Source organism: Triturus cristatus, chromosome 5_1 (genome assembly GCF_964204655.1).
Source record: "Triturus cristatus chromosome 5_1, aTriCri1.1, whole genome shotgun sequence".
Lineage (NCBI taxonomy): Eukaryota > Metazoa > Chordata > Amphibia > Caudata > Salamandridae > Triturus > Triturus cristatus.
The window spans coordinates 445,990,765-446,012,300 of record NC_140587.1 but is presented as its reverse complement, the minus strand read 5'-3'; the positions used below and the strand labels follow the sequence as shown (position 1 = coordinate 446,012,300).

The 21,536-nt window shown below is 47.8% G+C and overlaps 1 protein-coding gene across 2 annotated transcripts in view; it reads right to left on the bottom strand.

The window, feature by feature from the left end:
* VIRMA (vir like m6A methyltransferase associated) overlaps nucleotides 1-21,536 on the bottom strand; it is a 753,509-nt gene that overhangs the window by 471,802 nt on the left and 260,171 nt on the right. For both annotated transcript variants that reach the window (XM_085605246.1, XM_085605248.1), the window contains exons 10-11: nucleotides 5,274-5,765; nucleotides 4,329-4,483 (exon numbers count right to left, since the gene is read on the bottom strand). In XM_085605246.1, the coding sequence (XP_085461372.1) occupies nucleotides 4,329-4,483; nucleotides 5,274-5,765 (647 nt within the window). The remainder of the gene's footprint in view (nucleotides 1-4,328; nucleotides 4,484-5,273; nucleotides 5,766-21,536) is intronic.

The window sequence follows — 21,536 nt, the reverse complement described above, 5'->3', positions numbered from 1 at the left end:
GAACCTCGCCCCTGCCAGGCCAAGGGAACCCCCACAAGCAGAACCCCATTGACCCTAAGGGGATGTAGGAGGGAAAGAAGGCTGAAGAGGCCCGTACACTCAAAGCAGTGGAACCAAGGGCAAGGACTGAGAGGCCGAAGCACCTCGCTCCCCCTCACAAGGCAACATAGCCTCCGCCCAATGCCAAGACAGGAAAGCGGAAGAAGAAGAAGCCTAGAGGACGCAAGGAAACTAGGGAAAAGAAGGCAAACCCACTCCAGATGGAAAGCAGCCTGCCAGCCAGAACAGCGCCGGCAGTCAAAGAGCAAGAAGAACAGCCCGAGGCCCCAGGAAGGCCGAGTAGGTGACGCAAGGGAGAACACAGGATCATCCCAGACCTCAGGACAGGATCAGGGAGAGGAGGAGATGCCCGGGCCACCACTGCAAGTGGCCGTGCACACGACCTCAGGAAGAAAAAGCAACCTACCTAAACGCCATGGAGAACAGGCACCCGAAGGCGACAAGAAACCTCTAGCAGCGCAAGCCATATGACAGCTACCACTACCCCACATAGGGTACGTTAAGTCCCAAGATTGGAAGAACTTCCGCAGCAGAGGAAAAAACAAAAGAGCCACGGGGAAAGAAACACCCCCCGCTGAAGGCTTGACAAGCAGTCCAAACAAAGCATAAGACCCAATCTTAGAGCCAAGTCTGCGCAACAACTCCTGCAGAACCACACACAATCAACACAAGGACTGTCCAGCAGCCAACAATGTCAAAGTCCCAAGGAAGGACGTAAACGGCTAGAAAACACACTGCACAGCCAGAACAGCCGGCCTAAGAAGGCCCAGAATCAACCCAACTCAGAAGTCACTGAGGAGGGGACAGAGGAGGAGGAGGATAAGGCGGAGGAGGAGGGGGACGGAGCCCTGCCAAGAGCCTTTGGATGGCGGTGTCGGCCGGGGCATGGAACGACAGGCTGCCATCAAATGGAAGGTTGATGAGTCGCTCCCGAATATTCTCAGGGAATACTCCGTCCCGAAGCCAAGCATGGCGACAGAGAGCGACTGAGGAAGCCATGGCCCGGCCCGGCCCAGCACCTCCGAGATCTCCAGAGCGGAGCATAATCGCCGCAAGCTCCCGGCATGATGCAATTCATGATGCCGTAAGTCACCAGGCCAGACTCCTGGGACGCTGTAGATCCCAGAGACTCCGCCGAGTCCCACAAACAGGAGGAGGCCCTAGCCAGCACACACAAGGTGTTAAGGGCCCGCAGGGCCGCGCTGGTCGAGGCGAACATGTTGCGTCCCCAAGAGTCCAGCCAGCAAGCCTCTCGGGACGGCGGAGTCAACAGCAGCGGCAGGGAAGGAAAAGGAGTCCGCAAAAGGGGGCTGACGGCTGAGGGGTGAAGGGAAAGACACGCCGGTGCAGAAGATGGTGAGGCACCGGGTCCCCTGAGGCAGGACGCTTCCAAGCCCCCATCAGGGAAGAAAGGGGGGAACCTTCAAAGGGAAGTAAGATTTCCCTCTCACCAGAGCCCTGGTGGAGGACCTCCAACAGATGGTCCGCTGGAAAGTAAGCCACTGGATCACCCATGCGCACCCGAATCCGTAGGGCCCCGTGGTGGAGAAATCAGGTCCTCCATGGGCGACAGCTGCAAACTAAGGCAGCCGTCCCCGAGGCCAAGCGGGGCGGGCAAGGGCCAGACCTGGAAGTCAAAAGGAGCCGAAGAATGAGGGACCTGCCTCTCTTCCGACGAACACCTCTGCCCCAGGAAGGGCGGGGAGCCGCCCATCGACGCCGGTGAAAAAGACACCACATGGCGACCAGTCTATGGGGAGGACGACACCAATATGCATGCCTCCGGAGAAGGAGCGTCCGAAGACGAATCCGCGGTACGACCCCTGCGCGGAGCCGAAGAATCCGCTGCCTGAGGTAGGACGTCAGCACCAGCCGGTGTCGCCGGACAAGGAACCTCCAAGTCACCCCGCACCAGGGACCGGAGTAGAAGCCAGAGTAGAGCTGGAGCCGCACCGACTCTGGGGCGGCGCCGGAGTGACGCCGACCCGAGCCCCGCCGGGGAACGAGATGGGGCTGGGTTGTGGCGCAAAGCCCTGCGACAGTCGCGGCCCAAAATGAGACAAAGATCGCTCGGCAACCCATGCGGCGGCGCCAGGGACGATCCAACCTCCGACGAAGTAGCAACCTGAGGGTAGGGACGAGAGGGGCCCGGAGAGGGACGAGGGGTCTTCCCTTGATCTCGACCCGGAGCGGGACGAGGAGGGTCCACCGGCCCCTGTGGCTCCGCACAGGCCAGCTGCTGCCGGCGCCGTAGCGGCGTCACCTCGGCCTTAGACAGGACCACCCTGTCAAAGGACCGAGAGGGGCTTGGGGATGCGACCTGAGCCCCGGCAACCTCCCGCGACACCACAAGGACCCCCGCGGGAGTTTGAGGTGAGGCAGAGACGCCGTAGCCTGAAGGAGGTGCCCCTGAGAAGCCGCACCCCAACAGTACCACATCCTCCAAGCCTGGATCCAAACCAGTCAGCGCAGGAGCCACCGGCGGCGCCGCAGAGAGCCCTGCACAGAGCGAGGGATCCGCCGACTCCCCAGGAGGGGAAGGAGGAGGAGACGCCAGCGAGGCCTGCAAAGCCGTCGCATATGTCTCCATTTTGAGTCTCGACGCCCCAACACTGGGAAACGGTGGATAGGACGACACGCGGGGCCGCATCACCTACGGGGAGTCCACGCCCCCGGGAGGGCGGAAAACAGCCCCCGGGGACAAACTGCGACACTTACCCACCAGGGAGCGACGCTCACGAGACATTGGAGAAAGGCGAGGACGACGACCACTGCCGAGTCTGAAACCGTCCGTCGAAGCAGACCGAGGGGAGGACGTCGACCTGGAGAGACGCGCCGAGAGAAGTTTCTTCCGGCGTTCCTGCCGCGACTTCGGCTTCAACTGTTGGCACTGCGTACAGTCTGTGGTGCCGTGATCCTCCCCCAAACACCACATACAAATGAGGTGAGGGTCTGTCGCTGACATAAGATGCCCACAAGACGTGCAAGTCTTAAAGCCTGAAGGCATTCGCACACTGTTCCACTAAAAAATGGAAGAAAAAAGGGGGCCTAACAGACCCGTAGCATGGATCGGTTCCGTATTGCACGCGGAAAAGGAAAAAACTGATGTGGGCGCGCTGGGGCGCGGCTTATGTGACCTCGCTGACGTCACGTACGCGAACGACGCCTGGGCGGAGTCGCGTAATGTCTCCCCGCCCCCGGCGCGCAGGGATGCTGTGGCAAAAATTTCCGGATCCAGTCTCACGCCTGGGGATAATTCTACGTGAAGGAATCTGCGACTAGTAGTCTCTATCAGATGGGGTGTGACAGCTTCTCCTTGCAACAACTTACTGATGGAGGAAAAGAATCACACCATCTTTCATGGAGGTAGCTTTGAGGGAGTTTGAAATGTTGAAGAGGTCTGTGTGGGGAAAAGGTGTTGAAGGATAACCAGTTAAATGTTCTAGCACCTGGATATAGATGATGTTGTAGATTACAGTGATGAAGGGATGATATTAGATCTGATTTTGTTGGCTCTTGGTTGGCTAATTTTGCATCTTCATGTGAAAGAGATCAACTCAGAAATAGTTTATCACATGTAGGTTGTTATACAAAGGTCATCAATATTTCAGAAGCCACAGTATTGCAAAAAAGAAATCTATTACAGGCTGTTCAACTGGGGAGTATGTGTAGAAAACCTGTGTTTGCCATGGGGTAAGAGCAATTAAAGAGAATACAAATGATAAACCTAGATAAACTCTAAAGACAAGTGACAAAAACAAATAAAAACAGGAGATACATAAATTGTAAAAAATCTGTACATGTGTATCCCTTCAGATCATGGTCCTAATTGCAATTCCGTCTTTGATGTCATGAATCCACCGTAACAAAAAGGTTAGGAATCCTCCAAATGGAGACTGGATAATATTCAAAGTAAGTAAATCTACAGTGGAGGATGCCTTTAACAGGAAAGAAATACTTCTGTCCCCATGCCTCAGTTATGACAAGGTCATATTGGTGGAAGAGGAAATTCAACTACTTAAAGGAACCTGTCTTATGCTGCTGTGAACATGAATTGGGAGAGATCAAGTTGTATGAACCTGGGAGGCAACTAGAAAAAGCTTACAAAAGAAAACAAATATATACGCCTTATCTTCCAAGAGATTCTATCTCTGCCCATAAAGACGTAAAATGATGTGAAGGTATAATTACCAAGTATTTAATTGAACACTACAAGTGATAGAAAGGTATAAGCCGAGTAAAACTGTGGCATAGTTCACTTAACATACCTTGCAATTTGGTGTTATTTTCATCTGCTTTACAAAGCTTCAGCAGAGGAGCAGAGTGATGCTCCAACATCTGGACATCACTTGAGGACTGAACAACCAGCAACACAAGCATGCAGGCATAGTTATAGGCCACTGACTTCTTTGACTTTGTGTCCCTGAAAAACAGAAAATCCTCTCTCAAGTCCAAATTCAGAACTGACAAATCAATTTGTTTTCAATTGTAAAGATGATGATAACAAAGCAAGTCTATGGCAGTTACACCTGTAACTATTATATACACGTTCTCCAAGATACTTTAGAAGAACTGGTTGCAGGTGAAAATAAAGCCGGTACAGTGTCTATTTTTAGTATGACATCGGTTAGTTCACAGAGAGCAGAAATTCAATGCAATATATGAAAAATGGCGTTAAATTGCTCCACTCATCAATGTACCCATGTTTGTGGGAGGCAGCCTGGAGTACTTGCAGTGACAAAGAGTGAACTAATAAGTTGAAACACGAGGGAAAAAAAGTATTTTAGTCCCGGTGGGCACTTCCAGATCAAGTAAACAACTCTTTCATTTTGCCAAAATTTGAACTCACTCAACAAAACAGAAAGCCTGCTCCAGGGTGCTATGATGCATTGTGGACATAGGGGAAAATATTGGTGAGATAAATGCTGTGCATTCTTCAAGACTGAGGAGAGATGCATTTTCGATTTGCCAATTTTATACCAATGCTTGATTAGGCAACTTCAACTATGATGTATAATAAGGGAACCAAGGCTCTCTAACATCATAGTTCTAATGAAGGTGTATGCATGACCGAACAGAATTACAGTTTCAACAAAGCTTCTTTAGAAGTAGTTACTGGCAGGTGATAACAAATCAAGAAAGGCTCTCTCAGATCTATTAGACCTCAGTGACCACATGTACATTTTCAACAATCGGCAAAGAGGAATTCCTACCCTAAAGCGTCTTTGGAATAAAACTCCATTAGAGTGATCAGGCTCTGGAGGTTCTTGTCAAGACTGAACACATGGGCAACAGCAGATCGTCCAATAGGGTTGAAACTTATGAGGTACAGGCTGTGAAGGATCCCCAAGAGATCAGCGTGATCAGTTTCTTCACTTGCTGCGCCTTCCTGAAAATACTGGAAAAGCTCAGAAGTGTACTGCAATGTCTGTGTTGCATGCAAGAGCCACAATGCGAACGAGTCCTCGTTGACGGCATCAGCCTGCAGAATCTCTTCCTGATCCGGGTCTGAAGCCTGACAGAGTGCTCGTGCCAAAAGATTTGTACCCTCGTGCTCTGCTAGGAGGAAGAGCAGCCCTTTCTGGGACTGGGCAAGGAATTTCAGTACATCTCTTGTCGCCTGTAGTACACCAGGGTGTGTGTTCACTACTGGGATAGACAGAAGCAACGTGACAGACTCCTGGAAGTGCTGACTGTGAAGATATCTGCATGGAGAGATAAACAGAATATTTCATTGTAGCAGTACCAAAAAGTATTCTCATTTAGAACGGTACATGTCTCACACTGACCACGAAATTAGGAGAAAATATATTATAGCTACCGATTACAATTAATACTTCATTAACACATTTAAATGGTAAATAATTTGTGCTCTAGTATACGCATCCTCCTTATGTTAAAGAGATGTTAACTTCCTGCTTTCAGGAAGGCAGGATAATTAACAAGAATCCCATTAGTGTGAGAAACATACACTCTTTCATTGGGGTAGTATGCAGCTCTCTCGTCCAAACATCATAGCTCCATATGAATCGTAATCAGAAACATAGATAAAGGTTTCAAAAAGAAAGACCTCCCCAAGTGCTTCCTAATAGTTTACAAACCTTGCAGTTTGGAACTGAGAACATAAGACGCTAGCATATGTAATCCTTAGGACTGTCTTAGTTGAGCCAAATGTTTGGAATTTGCGGTTTTGATACAAGTCAGAATACACCAAAGACTAATATACAAGTACTCTTGGAGTGGAACTTTGGCTTTTCAGGGCTGATGGTTAGGCGGAATAGTGATGGCAACACTGTCTTTTTCCATCTTGGAAAGAAAAAGTGCAAAAAGAATCATTCTATACATAGTAAAGAATTCCGATTTCAAACCCAAAAACAATTATATTTATCTGCCCGAACCAGAATGAGGGCATTCAGTGCCAAAGCGTCTATGCCCTTTTCTGAGGTTGATGGAAAGCCTGTTTAGCTTTCATTACTTGTGTCTGTCTGGTGATGCTTCAATCCTATAGAACTCAGGCTCAACACATTTCAGGAATATCAACCATCTACTACATGACCAGATGAGGGCAAACAGTTGGTGCAACTATTATAACCATCTAAAACAGCTTGCAGCCATTTAAGCTATTTGGCCCAGAGTCAGATTTGAAACTTAGAGGTGTAAACTGATTAAACACATCTTAAAATAATTTCTGCTCTAAAACCTTTTCATACACTTAGGTTTGAAGGTAGAAATGATTCATAATAGTAGTTCAAATGGTTGCAACCAGAGTGTTTAACAGCCAAAACAGGAGTATGTCAACCTCTTCCAGAAAGCACTCATGTAGCTCTTCCACTACCATAGCTATTGATAAATAAAACTCATATTATACAATCCTTTTCGTGCATATTCAATCGACCTTCATTTTCACTTCTTATATCTAAATGTCTTTAATGAATTTCTTGTTAACAAACGTTCACATTCTTTTCGGGAAACATTACATGTGCTAATGCATTTCAGAGAATAAAGTCTTCATCAGTAGGGAATGTTCGACTCCTGTTAAAATAATATTTTACACTAAAACAAAACAGACTTCTTTTACAATCGTCTCACACTACATAAATATGCTATTTTACAACAAAGTTGAATCAGAACTAAATTAACTCTTTTCGAACCTCTTCTCAAGCTTTAATCGACTTTCAAATTTCATGTAATGCATTCAACCTATACCATTATAAGAAACATTTGGTGAAACTTTCAACATTTGTGCCAATTATGAAGCGGTTGTATTTCCTTCAACTTCTGCATCAATTAATATTTACAGTCTGGACATCAGCTGAATTCTTACGACCTGTTTATGTGGTGTATTTACATCTGCTTATTTACACTGCTTATGCGCATTACCTTTACAGTGACCCAGCTGGAAAACCTACCTACTTTCACGGGTAATGGCATAATACCAAAAACTGTGATAAGCTATTTTATTTGCTTTTCAGTTTGCTTCTTCCCCTCCTTTGTTAGAGTCTTAATCAATATTGATCTGTACCGTTTGCCTCAGTCTGAACACCAAAATATTTGCATTCAATCACACAAATGCATAAAGAGCATATTACATTTTCCATTTGAGTAAAGCATGAAAGGGCAATTACTTCTAGGGGATTTATCCAAAAGGACTATCATTCATATAAACTTTTATTTTCTCTCCTCACAATAATTTAAGTACTCTCACTCAATCAATCAGGATTTATAAAGCACGGCTAATCACCCGACAGGGTATCCAGGCACTTGCATGCCCTGGAGGCTCATTCGAACAGCCAGATCTTGAGGGTCAATCGGAATTCCGAAAGTGAGGTGATGGTCTGGAGGTGCGTGGGGAGGCTGTTCAACGACTTTGCTGTGATGTGGGACAAGGACCGTCCTCCACTTCTGCTTCGGTAGATCTGGGGAGTATAGGCAAGTGAAAGAGGTGGAGTGTAGTCTTCGATGGTTGGTGGAAGATCAGTCCGTGGGTAATGTAGGTGGGTCCTTGGTTGTGTAGCAAAACTGCAGACTGACAAAGTACTTTGATATAGTGGCTAGAAGACTCCTGAACTAGCCACACGGCTCATCCAATGAACAGCAAGTAACAGCACCTCAACCCAATAAAGGACAGTCCGTTTAGTCACTTGCCAAGTTACAACTACGCCTGGCAAACTAAGGCACATTGACTTTATAAACTTATAAATGGTCAATACCAAAAAGCAACTTAGACTTTCATGATTTTATAGAGAACACTCATTTTCTTTTCTTAAACTCACACTAGAAATGTAAATAAAGCTTAAACGTATTCTTTTTGAAGTTTTTATATTGTGAATTTTTATTAATTGTACAATAAATAAATTTGTTAACTTGTTAGCGCCTTGTGTGCGTGGGCCAGCAGCTTGAATTGGCATCTCTTCTGTACAGGGAGCAAGTGGAGTTTTCGGAGGTGGGGTGTGATGTGATTTTGTCGGGGAAGTCAGAGGATGAGTCTGGCAGCAGCGTTCTGTATGATCTGAAGACTCTGTAGAAGGTTCGCTGCGATTCCTACTTAGAGAGCATTGCCGTAGTCCAGTCGGCTGGTGATGAGGGCTTATGTCACGGTGCATCTCATGTGTAGGGGTAGCCATTTGAAGATCGTACGTAGCATGTGCAGAGTGAGGAAGCAGGCAGAGGAGACAGCGTTGATGTGTGATTTCATGGTTTCTGGTGCTGTTGGAGGGAGTGGGTGCATGTCCTAGGTCTGATGGCCACCGGCAGTCATTCCATGTTTTGCTGCAGTTACCAAAGATCAGTACTTCCGTCTTGTCTGTGTTCAGCTGCAGGTAGTTGTTCTTCATCCAGTCAGCGACGTTTGTCATGCATCTTTGGAAGTTGGTTCAGGTGGTGGTGGAGTAGTCGGTAAGTGAGAGGATGAGTTGGGTGTCATCTGCGTAGGAAATTATGTTGAGACCGTTGGGTCTCGCATTGTTGGCCAGCGGGGTCATATATGCGTTGAAGAGCATGGGGCAGAGGGATGAGCCCTGGGGGATACTGCAGGAGATCTCCTTGGGTTCAGAGGTGAGGAAGGAGGTGATCCATCTGAGCACGTCTCCTTAGATGCCGATGTGGTGGAGTCTTTTGATCAGTGTGTGGCAGAATACGGTGTTGAAGGCTGTCGAGAGGTCGAGGATGATCAAAGTGGCTATTTCTCCTCAGTCAAGGAGGGTTCAGATGTTGTCGGTGGCTGCGATCAGGGCAGTTTTGGTGCTGCGATTGCTGCGGAAGCCAGATTGGGAGTCGTCAAGTAGCTGGTTCTGCTCCAGGTGACTCATCAGTTGATTGGTGATGATCTTTTCGTGGAAATGGCATGCAGGGAGACTGGGCAGTAGTTTTTGAGTTTCCTGGGATCGGCTGTGGGTTTTTTGAGTCGTGGTCTGACTCCGGTGTGTTTCCAGGCATATGGGAAATGTTGTGGTGGTGATAGAGGTGTTGAGTTCCTGGCCAATCCTTTGGTGTCCGAGGTTGAAGATGTGGTGTGGGCATGGGTTTGTGGGAGCTCCCCAGTGGATGGATTTCATAGTGGTGGTGGTTTCCTGGGTGGAGAGGATGGTCAGTGTGTGGCTCATGTCGGTTACGGAGGTGGCGTATCTGCCGAGGAAGTCCGGAGATGTGGGTTGGGGTTCGAAGTTTCTGTATATGGTTGCGATCATGTCTTACAAGAAGTGGGCGAGGTTGCCACACAGCTCCTGTGAGGGCATGATGTTGTTTTCGCTGGCAGCCGGGCTGGAGAATTCCTTAAAGTTGAAAAGGTCTTTGGTGTTGTTGGCACTGGTTTCGATGCGTGCGGCAAGGACAGTCTTCTTTTTTGCCCTCAACAGGCATTGGTAGAGGCAGAGGGAGGTCTTGAAGGCTGCCCTGTCTGCGGTGTTCTTGCTGGTGCGCCATCTCCTCTCCAACTGTTTGCTGTCTCATTTTACTGTTCTGAGTTCTTGTGTGTATCAGCTGTCCTTTTTGGAGGATTTTCTCTGGATGTTGTTCTTGATGGGGACGATGCTGTCTGCGCAATTGGTGATCCAGGCGTTAAAAGATTTTCACTCCCTGTTCGACGTTGGTGGTGGTGAATGCAGGGTTGGAGGTGTAAAGGGCATGTGCGCTGCTGGTCTCTGAGATTTTGTTCCACCTCCAGTGGGGGGCATTGGTCATCATGGGGATGGCGGTGCGGGCGCTGGAGATGCTGAAGTAGACGATGGAGTGATCAGTCCATGTGAGTTCTATGACATACTTGTATTCGATGCAGTTGCTGGAGGTGAAAATTGGGTCCAGCGTTTGTCCTGCGGTGTACGTAGGGTCGTGGATGATCTGGGTCAATCAGAGGCTGCTCATACTGTTGAGGAGGTGTGCAGTGTTTTTGTCGCTGAGGTCGTCGATGTGGAAATTCAGGTCACCAAGGAAGATGTAGTCCTTGGAGTCTACGGGTAGGGGCGCAATGAAGGCTGTGATGGTGTTGCAGAAGCCGAAGCGCGTGCCTGGAGATCAGAATGCAAGGGTGCCTCTGATGGTTGTCTTGTCGTCTTTGTGAAGCTTAAAGTTGAGCTGTTCCATGGGGGGGTGGGGGTGGGGTGGTGGTATTGTCAGTGGTGGTGGTGCATTGTATGGTCTCTCTGTGGATGATGGCTGTTCCTCCTTCTGGCTTGTTGGTGCAATCCTGGTGAGTGATTTTATATCCGTTGGGGATCGCTATGGGAATGTCTGGGGCAGATGTGGGTTTGAGCCAGGTCTCAGTAAGGAAGATGATGTAAGGTGCGAGGGTGACAATGAGGTCCCATAATTCAGTGGCATGCTTGCATAGTGAGCCTGTGTTGAGAAGGGCGCATAAGAGCTCTTTCGATTTGTTTCAGGTAGTGTCTTTGATGTGTTCGGTGGGGCTGGTCGGTGGCGCTGGTCAGTGGGCTGGTGTGTGTGCCGTGGTAGATGAAGTGGCAGTGGGTGCAGGTAAAAGGTCCTGCCGCGGAGCATTGGGCCGGCGCAGTGGCAGCGTTTGTTGTGACGTCCAGGGTGTAGAGCTAGGCAATGCTGTATCCGCAGGGGCAGGGAGGGTCAGGGGTCGTGGTGCTGTCCAGGAGTGGACGGGCTTAAAAGCCAGCAGCGTGCCCTTTGCACGCATCTGCAGCGTGGTTGCACTGCGGCCTGCATTAAATAGAGCCGGGGGTGGGCAGAGCTTCTGTTGGTAGAGAGAACGGTGAGTGGGAAAATCCCAGCAGGAAAACCTTGGCAGCTGCGGTGTCACTGGATCAGTCTGGAACAAGCAGGAGCTGGAGACAACAGGCAAGTGGCAAGCGAAGTGTCTAGATACTCGGTCAATGATTTGCAAAAAAAATACTTTCGCAACTGATGATTGTGTTATTAAATCTAATGTTTGATTGTCCTGTCTTGGATTTTTGCTTTGCTGATGTTTGCCTCACATACAGTCCAAATGGACACAATCACAAAACACTGCTACAGATATAAAAGCCTCTAATTATCTCTCTTATTATTATATAATATAATAATAGGAGAGATAATTAGAGGCTTTTGAAAATCACCGTTTTTTAAGGTATTGAAAACGCTGAAAAACCCCCACCAGAATTGACCAAAAATAGAAAGTGAAAACAGGAAAGCCTAATTATATTATTGAAGTGGCCACTTAACAAACATATGAATGTTCCTTTCTATTGTTAAAAGCATCTGTAAGAAGCTGGCTCTGTATATGATAATGCCACTACGTGGTAATTCCGTGCAGAGAATCCAGGGGTTTCCCAAAAGTGTACAGGGCTCAATGCAAAACCCAAAGTGCTCTATCAGTTGTATTGTAGGCGAGCAGCCTTAGGCCCAACACAAAGGAGTGCAAGTCATTCATTGCATGATCAATAATGGACAAGCGACTCAAGAAGGAGATCCTGACCAATTTTATAAAATTATACTTTGTTTGTACTTTATTTTAAGACACGGGTCTTCATAATACGGTAAGTACGTTTAAAAAAAAAAAACACTTTTCACTTTCTAAAATCTACACTTAAAAACGTTTTTAAAATGTCCAATGTTATCCTATGGGGTAAGTAATATTGCAGCTAAACAGGTAAGTATCGAACTTACAATCTCAGTCTTCGAGGTCAGGTATGTACCAATATTGCACCATCAGCGGCGGCTGGGTGCAGAGGTCAAAATCGGAGTTTGGCCCAATGCTTTGCAATGGATATGGGGATGCCTGAAGCCAAACTGCTTGCAGGTAAGTAGATCGGCTGCAGGGTCCAAGCTTTGGGTGTTGGGTTAAGCAAAGGGGGGCCACATAGCAGCACCAAACATACACCACCAGCGGGACGGGCGGCCGGGAGCAAATTTGACGTCGGGCGCCCAATGCTTTTCAATGAGGATCTTCTTGATTGTAGGGAGGCTGCAGGCGTGGCACCAGAGATTGTAGGAGGAAGGCCAGCGATATCAGAGGTAAGGTGAGATGTAGGGGGTCGTAGGGGAACTGTCAGTTCAGCTTACCAAGGCCCAGTGGCCTCAGGTGCAGGGGTGCCTTTGGACATCGGAGTCATCTTACCGGAGTTGGTCGAGGTAGGGGGGAGCCTCTGGATTCACACTGCAGGAGAGGTTAGCCAACACTGGATACGAGGTAAGGATCACCGGGGAGACTTAACTGCACAGGTGAGCCACTCAGACTCGGGCCGTTTGTATTGGGTGCAGAGTGGGTGGGAGACGCGGATCTGCCTGGATCCGGAGTCTTTGGAGTCTTTCTTCTGGACAGGTCCGCTGTCCTTGAGAGATTGGAGTAGTTATTGAAGGTAACAGTCATCCCAGGGTATTTGGAGGTCGTTCTTGCAAGACAGGTCGCAGGGTTGTCGAAGCTGGAGACAGGCTGGTAGGGCTGGGGCCAAGGCAGGTGTCTTGTGCTGTAGGGTGTCTTCTCTTTTCTTATGTCCTTGCAGATGTGATTTCTAGGTCTGGGGGAGCCACCTAAATACTAGATTTAGGACCGTTTTAGAGGAGTAGCAGGTAGGGCCAATGGGCACCTTACCTGGGGTGACTACACCCTCTATTATGCCACCCTCATTCAGGAGGGGGAATAGACCTAGCCCTGATGGAGGGGTCCACTTATCTTGAAGATGGAGGGGACTGAAAGATGAGCTTCACCTCGCCTCCCCTAACTTAGGAGTGGAGTTAGCAGAGGTGGGCATACCTCATATTCTTCTAAGTTATCCCTCTCAAAGTGGAGGTGTAAACCAGGGGCTGCCATCTGCTGCTAGCAGCAGAGGCTGGGGGTTGCATTACAAAGCAGCAGGCCTTTGAAGGTTCCCTCACCGAGCACTGGGCCATCCTGGGGGAGGCACTTTGACACCTCTGCCCAGGATGTGCATTGTTTCTTGTCCCAGAGAGCAGAGGCTCTCCAACAAGGGGTCCAGAAACATGTCTGGTGGTGGCTGGCTGCCTACAGCAGGTCAGAGACCACACCAGGGTTGGTAGGCTTTCAGGTGGGACCTCTGAGGTACCCTCCGAGTACATGTTTTAATAAATCTCACATTAGCATCAGCTTTGATTAAGAAGGATAACAACTGCCTACCCCTGTCTGTGATGGACACTAAGGTAATCTTACTTTGTTGGACAGAGGGCTTGACACAAACATGGACCCCTGGATTTGAAGGACACCAGAGAAACCTATACTTAATCACTCAATCAGTAGATTTGTAGAGCACTACTCGTCCCTAATGTGGGTATTCAGGCTCTGGCAGGGTCCAGTTGATTAGTCCAATAGCTAGGTCTTCAGGGACTTTTGTAACTCTGGAAGATGGGGAGGTCTATAGATAAAAGGGTAGCACCCTCCAAGTTTTCACTGCTAGATAGGAGAAGGAGCACGTCTGCACCTGCTATGTCAGATGCAGGGGTGACGGTTAGAGAAAGGGACGCGGAGTGGAGGTGTCTGGTGGGCTAATGAAATTTTAGGCAGCGGTTCAAGTAGGATGGCCCGCAGTTGTGTTGGGCCTGGTATGCATGGATCAGGAGCTTGAACTTGCATCTTTACTGTGCAGGGAGTCAGTGGAGTTCCCCGACATAGGGGATGATGTGGGTTCATCCAGGCAGATCAAGGATGAGTCTGGCTGCAGCGTTCTTTATGGTCTGTAGTCGTTGGAGGTGAGAGGCGATCCCTGCTTAGAGAGCTTTGCCGTAGTCAAGTTGGCTGGAGATGAGGGCCTGGGTGATGGTGCGTCTTGAGCTTCAGGGTAGCCATTTGAATATCTTACAAAGCATGCAGAGGATGAAGAAGCAGGAGGAGAGGAAATGGAGTTGACCTGAGTAGTCATGGTTAGCTTGTTGTCCAGAATGATGCATAGGTTCCTCGCGTGGTCAGTGGGGTAGGAATAGGTCAGAGTTCTGAGGGCCACCAGGATGCTTCCCATGGGGAGCTTTTGTTTCCGAAAAACAGTACCTTTGTCTTGTCTGTGTTGAGCTACAGGGAGCTGTCCTTTATCCGGTTGGCGACATCTATCATGCTGTTGTAAAAGTTGGTTTAGTAGTGTTTTCAGAAAGGAGGAGTTGCAGGTCGTCGACGTAGGATATGATGTTGAGTACGCAGGTTTTGCAGATGCTGGTCAGAGGCATCATAAGTATTGAAGAGGGTGGGGTTGAGCTAGTATCCTTGGGGTATTCCACAGATTTCCGTGGGTTCGGAGATTAAGGTGGACTTTTTGCGTTCCTTGGATGCCTATTTTGTGCTGTCTTGTGTTCCTCTTCAAACAGAGGGACACAAGAGGCAGACTCCCTCTGCCCAGAAGCAATTCTGCTTCTCTTCATGGAAGCAAGGCAACCTGGGACATTGCTGGAGCCGGCTGTGGGTGGTGGTGGTCGCCAGGGCCATATCGGCCCCCCTCCAACAGTACTAAAGACCCAGGGAGGTGGTGGGGGTACCCAGGGCTGCGTGTGGAGGCAGCAGCCCCCCCCAGGCCTAATTAGTAAATAGTTTGGTTAGGTGGCGGTCCCCAGGGCTGCAGAGATGCCGCATGGCCCCCACATTTAACATAAATAGATCTGGGGAGGTGGTGGTTCCCAGGGCTGGGTGGGTGGGGGCCCCAAGCATTTGTTTTTTTAAAGCCCCGGGGAGGTGGCAGACCACGGAAGGGGGGGGGGGGGGAGGCTTGCGTGGGTCTCCCTCACTTAATAAAAATAGCCCCGGGGGACGTGGCAGTCCCTGGGGCTCCCACATATCTAATTACAATTGCCCCCGGGACCTGGCCCACCCGGATGCTTAAAAGAAAATAAGCGCGGGAGACCGTGCTTTTTTTTTTTTTTTTTTTAACTTCCTGCAGGATTTACGGAACCTAAGTGACACCTGACAAAATCTTTCTTAAAAATTGTTTTTTGGGACCCCCTGACCAGGCCTAGGGGGTCATGGTGTTTCTACTCAGCCCCCTTTCTTTGTTTTTTAAATCTTTTTTTACCTTTTTCTTGTGACTCGAGTCACAAGATGGCAGCTAACACTTCCTGGTTGGAACTGTTAGCAGCCAATCAGATCGCAGGCTCGAGATCAGGAGGGTTCGCGGATCCTTCGCGTCGATATATGGACATCTGAGAAATCTTTACATTTCTCAGGAACTACTAAACGGATTTACACGATTTAAATACAAGAGTGCTTTCTGAACCAAGAGCTACCATTTTGCCAAATTTGGTGTAATTCCATTCATCAGTTCGGGTAGTATCGAAGGAAGCAAGAATCCTCGGAAGGAACATGGACTCTAAGCTATTGATGAATTCCCAAGTGGACAAACTAGCACGATCAAGCTTTGTCACTAGAAAAACTCTAACAAATCTTCCCTCATTTGGAATTTTCACACACGCTCCAAGCTACTATCTCCCTTGTTCTGTCCAAACTTGATTACGCCAATAGCCTCTATCATGGATCACCTTTAACGACCATCAAAAGACTACAACCGATTCAGAACTCGGCTGCCAGACTAGTCTTGCATATCAAACCGCACGACCACATCTGCCCGGGGACTGTGGGAAACAAGCGCTCGCCAGGCAAAGCGCTTTACATGAGCACCAGTTATGTTACACATTATATAAATAGTATAAAACACTAATGAACATTGCAAGAGAGAGCCACCCTCTGTGTGAGAAATATTGGTATAACTGTAGCAATACGCAGTGGAGTGAGGTGCATTGGCGGAGCTGCCTGCGATCCCGGTTTTGCAGCAGCAAAATTTACTATCGTTAGTTGCGTTGTCAGAGACAGGGGAGGTCACGGGGGGGGTGTCGGGTAGTGGAGAAGAGGGGTTATGATGGCTGGAGTGCGCGCAGCCACGCTAGCCGAGACCTAAAAACCATGGGTGGCTGTGAGAAAGTGCCATCTTTCTTGCCTGGTATGCCCCCACTTTTTGCTGAATTGCTGAATGTACTTTGATTGAGTGTGCCCTGGACTCCTGCCAATCAGGTGCCCAGGGCCTATGTTCCTTCCCTAAAACAAACCAAACCCAAATTGGCAAACCTTGGCCACATGTCAGTCCCTGGTAAATGGTACCCTAAGTACCCAGGGCTTTGTGACCCAGGAAGGCCTCTAAGAGCTGCAGCACTCATTGTGCCACTCTTAGAGGCCCTGTACCCTTACACACACACACTGCCTTTGCAGGCTGAGTGTTTGGGTGCAAGACAAAAAGAAAGTCGACATGGCACACATCCCTGTGTGCCATGCCCATCACATACACTGCCATGGCATACATCAGTCACCCCTCTAGCTGGGTGCCTTATGCCAATGGTGTGGGCACAGGAGCAAGAGCCCTGTGCCCCTACAGTGCCCAGGTCCATCCCTGAGCCCTGTAAGTGCAGTACTGCCATTTAAAGAGTACATGGTGCTGGGAGCTCGTCAAACACGAGCTCCACAGCACCATAATGGCTACACTGAAGACTGAAAAGTTTGGTATCAAACTTCTCAGCACATTAAACCCACACTGATGCCAGTGTGTGATTTAATGTACCCAGCACCCCAGAGGGCATCTTAGAGGTGCCCCCTCGAACCTAACCTACAAATCCACGTCTGCTCTGAGGCTGCCTAGGCTGCCACCCAGCAGACATGTTGTTGGACCCCTGGGTAGGAGAGCCCCTGCTCTGCTGGTCCTGCAACAATGCACATCCTGGGCGAGGTGCTAAATCTCCTCCCCCAGGATGGGCAGGGGGAAGCTTCAAAGGCATGCCGCCTCTGTGAGTTTCCCCAGGCCCCTGCAACCCCCCACTCTGGCGGGAAGCTTTGGCCGGAAACCCCAAATAAGGACAGGGGATGTGCCAGCCTGCCAACCCCACCCCTCAGGTGGGGGAGGCGAGGTGAAGCACATCTCCGGGCTCTCGCCATCTTGAAGATGGGGAGCCCTACCCTATCAGGACTAGGCTACTGCCCCCCTCCCACAGGAGAGAGGCAGGATAGGGGGTGTACCCACCCCAGGACGGGGACCCATTGGTCCCTGCCCTTCACCCACCTGTAACGCCCCTAAATCTAGTATTTAGGGGCACCCTGAACCTTCCTTCCCCAGATTCCAGATTCGAAACTACAAGAAGAGCAAGAAGAACAAAGACCTGCCCTGCAGCTGCTAAAAAGAGGAAGACACCAACTGCTTTGGCCCCAGCCCTATCGGCCTGTTGACCCTCGAACCTGCTCCTGCTCCAGCGCGGCATCTCTCGTGGCCAGCAACCTCACCAACCCCGGAGGACCTGGCTACCTTTTGGCTCTAAGCCCCTGGGACTCCCATGAGTAGAGGCTCTACTCGAAACCTATCTCTAACCCCTGGCAGCAGCCCGGAACCGCGAACCCAGCACACTCTGCACCAGCCGAGCCTGGCCAGTGCCGGAGTGAACAAAGACCCTGAGGACAACCCCACGACGACTGTGACCCCGAGTCAGGCACCCAAGGACCTCCCTTGACATTCCTGAAGAAGCCTGCAGCCTCAGAACCAGGTGCCCCCCCAACCGCGATCAACTGAGGATAAGATTTCCCGACACCTAAAGGCACCCCTGCACGCGGCGCCCCACGGCCCCCTGTGTCCAACCCCGGGGTACCTACCTATCCTCCAACTACCCAACTTACCTCTCGAAGTGGTGGTGGCACCCGAAGAGTCCTCGTCCCTGAGCTTGCAGTCTTTTTCCTAACCGGAGATTTCCCATTGACATCCATTGAGCGCCCCAAGGCTCAAAAGCACTCTGCACCCAGCCGCCCGAGTGGCCCTGGCAGTGAAAACTCTATTCCTTCCTACTTCCCCACTTGCCCTGAGTAAGTGACCAGGAGCCCAGCTCCCACAGCCGAGTGGCTTGCCAGTCAGCAGCCACCAAACAAGGCCCCCCTATCCCTCATAGGATAACATTGGGCCTAACTCTCTCTGCACCCGGCCGCCCTAGAGCCACTGAGGGTGAACCAACTGTACTTACCTGACCCTGGGAGACCCCTGAGTCTGTGCCCAGAACCTCAACTCTGCCAGTCGAGTACTTACCCTTAAACCGCAAACTCTATTTTCCTCATAGGGTAACATTGACTGGCTTTTTCCTGAAATTGTGTGGACTTTTCAAATCTTAAAATATTCACCAAAAATCAGCCGAGTGACAAAAACGAATTTACTCACCTGCTCCTAGGTGAACTCCCAGTGCTGGATCTTGGTGCCCAGCACTGACTCTGAAAAATCTCTACAACTGTACTTACCCTTAACTCAATTTTTTTCCATAGGAAACCATTGACTGTTATTCTGTGAAATTTCTTCTAAGTGTCGATTTCTGCAATCTTTAAATATTCTTCAAAAATCGTATAATATCTGAAAACGTAATTGCTTACCTGTTTTGGATAAAGGTCCCAGTACTGAGTCTAGGCACCCAGTACTGGATTACAAAAGTAACAAGAACGTACTGTACCTGTAACCTGCATTTTCTTCCATAGGGAATCATTGATTGTTTTCTCTGAAATATTTTCTGTCAACTTTTAAAATAGCTAAATATTAGTTAAAAATCATTATAGTACTAAAGTCGACTTTCATCACTTGATTCTGAGAACTGACCCAGGACTGAATCTAGGATCCAGTCCTGGAATTCCAAAAGTAATCTAAAAAGTAATCTGTTGCAAATAACTTGAATTTACCATTGAGCTCAATGTATTGTTGTGTTTAAAAATAGAGTTGCCTACTGCAACCTCTTGTAACTGTTTACTAAAATCTATTGCATATTGCAAAAGTATTTATATGAAACATCTACTGTTGAGAAAGTATATTTTAACTCCAAGTGTTGGTTATAAAATAAAACAAGCATATAATTTTTATATATAAACCATTGGCCTAGAGTTCAGTTACTGAGTGTGGGAAACCATTTGCTGACTGAGTGTGTACACCAAATGCTTTACACTGTCCTCTGGTACTAACTTACTGCTCGACCAAGCTACCACTTCAGAGAGTAAGGTTATACCTAACTTTAACCTCTGTCAAACCCTGGGGGACTGTGGACTCTGTACACCCTGTACCTCTTAAGGAACAGTATATACAGAGCCACTTTCTCACAGTGGCATATCCTCAGTAGAAGCAGCCAAACTATGGAACTCTTTACCCCCAACATAAAATCCATGGACAACCACCTAATCTTCAGAAAACTACTCAAGAATTGACTCTTCCACACATAAGCACCATACGCAAACAGAAATATACAGCATATCCCTCTGTATATAAGGATTTATTTGTACTATAGATATGTACCTATCTTTTTGTATTGCTTTGTGTAAACATGTAGAATAATTATTTTTTTTAAGTACAACAACACTTAGAAACCACAGTTTATCTAATGCATCTTTGATCTACATATACTTTCTTCCTTTATGCATGTATATACCTCCCATGTACTTGGATCTATATATTTATTACTTTTCTCCTAAAAAGCATATTCAACGCACTACCCTATTTCTCATCCTATACCTCTAACAATATCTTTAATCTACATATACCTACCTCCTTTATGCGTCTATATACTTTCCATGTACTTATGGATCTATATATTTATCACTTTCTTCTAATTCAGCATATCTAACGCACTACCCTATTGCTCACCTATACCGCTATCAATATATCCTCTACATCCACTCTCTCATTTATCCCAAACCCCATACCACTACTATGATCCCCAAAATAACCCTTTCTAGACTCTCCCCTACTCTACGCTCCTTGTATCATCTGACACCTCTTTCACTATACCGATCCCCAAAACAAGCCTTTCTAAACTCTTCCCTCCGACTCTTCCCCTTCACATCCCTTTTTACTAAATCCAAGCCTCCTCCTACAGCTATGACCTCCAAATCAACAAAAAAAGTCTAAATCCTTCATTCTTCTATCCCTCCACTTTGCTTTTCAATCAAAATAACAGACTAACATGTCCACTTCTCAAATTTCATATTTCACTATACTAATTCACCACTAATCCTTTGTGGGTTCCAGAGTAGTGTGCTACTCGCCAAAAAAGTGCTGCAACACCTCATCAGGGGTTGCAAGCACTATATAAATGCAAACCTTTTTCCCTCTTCTATCCCTCCGCTACCCTTCTCTATCCAACTAACTGAATCACATATCCACCACTCAAATTACTTTCCTATTTCATTATACTAACTTTCAACACTAATCCTTTATGGGTTCCGGAGTAGCGTGCTACTCGCTAAGAAAGTGCTTCAACATCCCATCAGGGGTTGCAAGCACTATATAAATGCAAACCTTTTTCCCTCTTCTATCCCTCCCCTACCCTTCTCAATCCAAATAACTGACTAACATACACCACTCAATTACTTTCATATTTCACTATACTACTTCAAATCTAATCCTTTATGGGTTCCAGAGTAGCGTGCTACTGGTCAAAAAAGTGCTTTAACACCCCATCAGGGGTAACAAGTGCTATATAAATACAAACCTTTTTTTCCCTCTTCTATCCTTCGGCTATCCTTCTGAATCCAAATACCTGACTAACCTATCCACCACTCAAATTACTTTCATATTTCACTATACTAATTCAACACTAATCCTTTAGTGGTTCCGGAGTAGCGCGCTACTCGCTGAAAAGCATTTTGATGCCCCGTCAGGGGTAGTAAGCGCTATATAAACGCAATTTCAATACAATACATATATACATACATATATACATACACATATATACATGTATTGTAATTGCATTTATATAGCGCTTACTACCCCTGACGAGGCGTCGAAGCGCTTTTTCAGCGAGCAGCACGCTACTCCAGAACCCATACACACACACACACACATACATATATACATATACATACATACATACATATGCATATACATCTACATACATATACATGTGTATATATATATATATATATATATATATATATATATATATTCACTGAAAAAACCATAGGTTTCACACATGTTATAGTTAGCGGAAATTTTACTGATAAAAAACCAGTGAAATTCCCCCGTTATAGTTAGTGCAGGCAACTATAACTC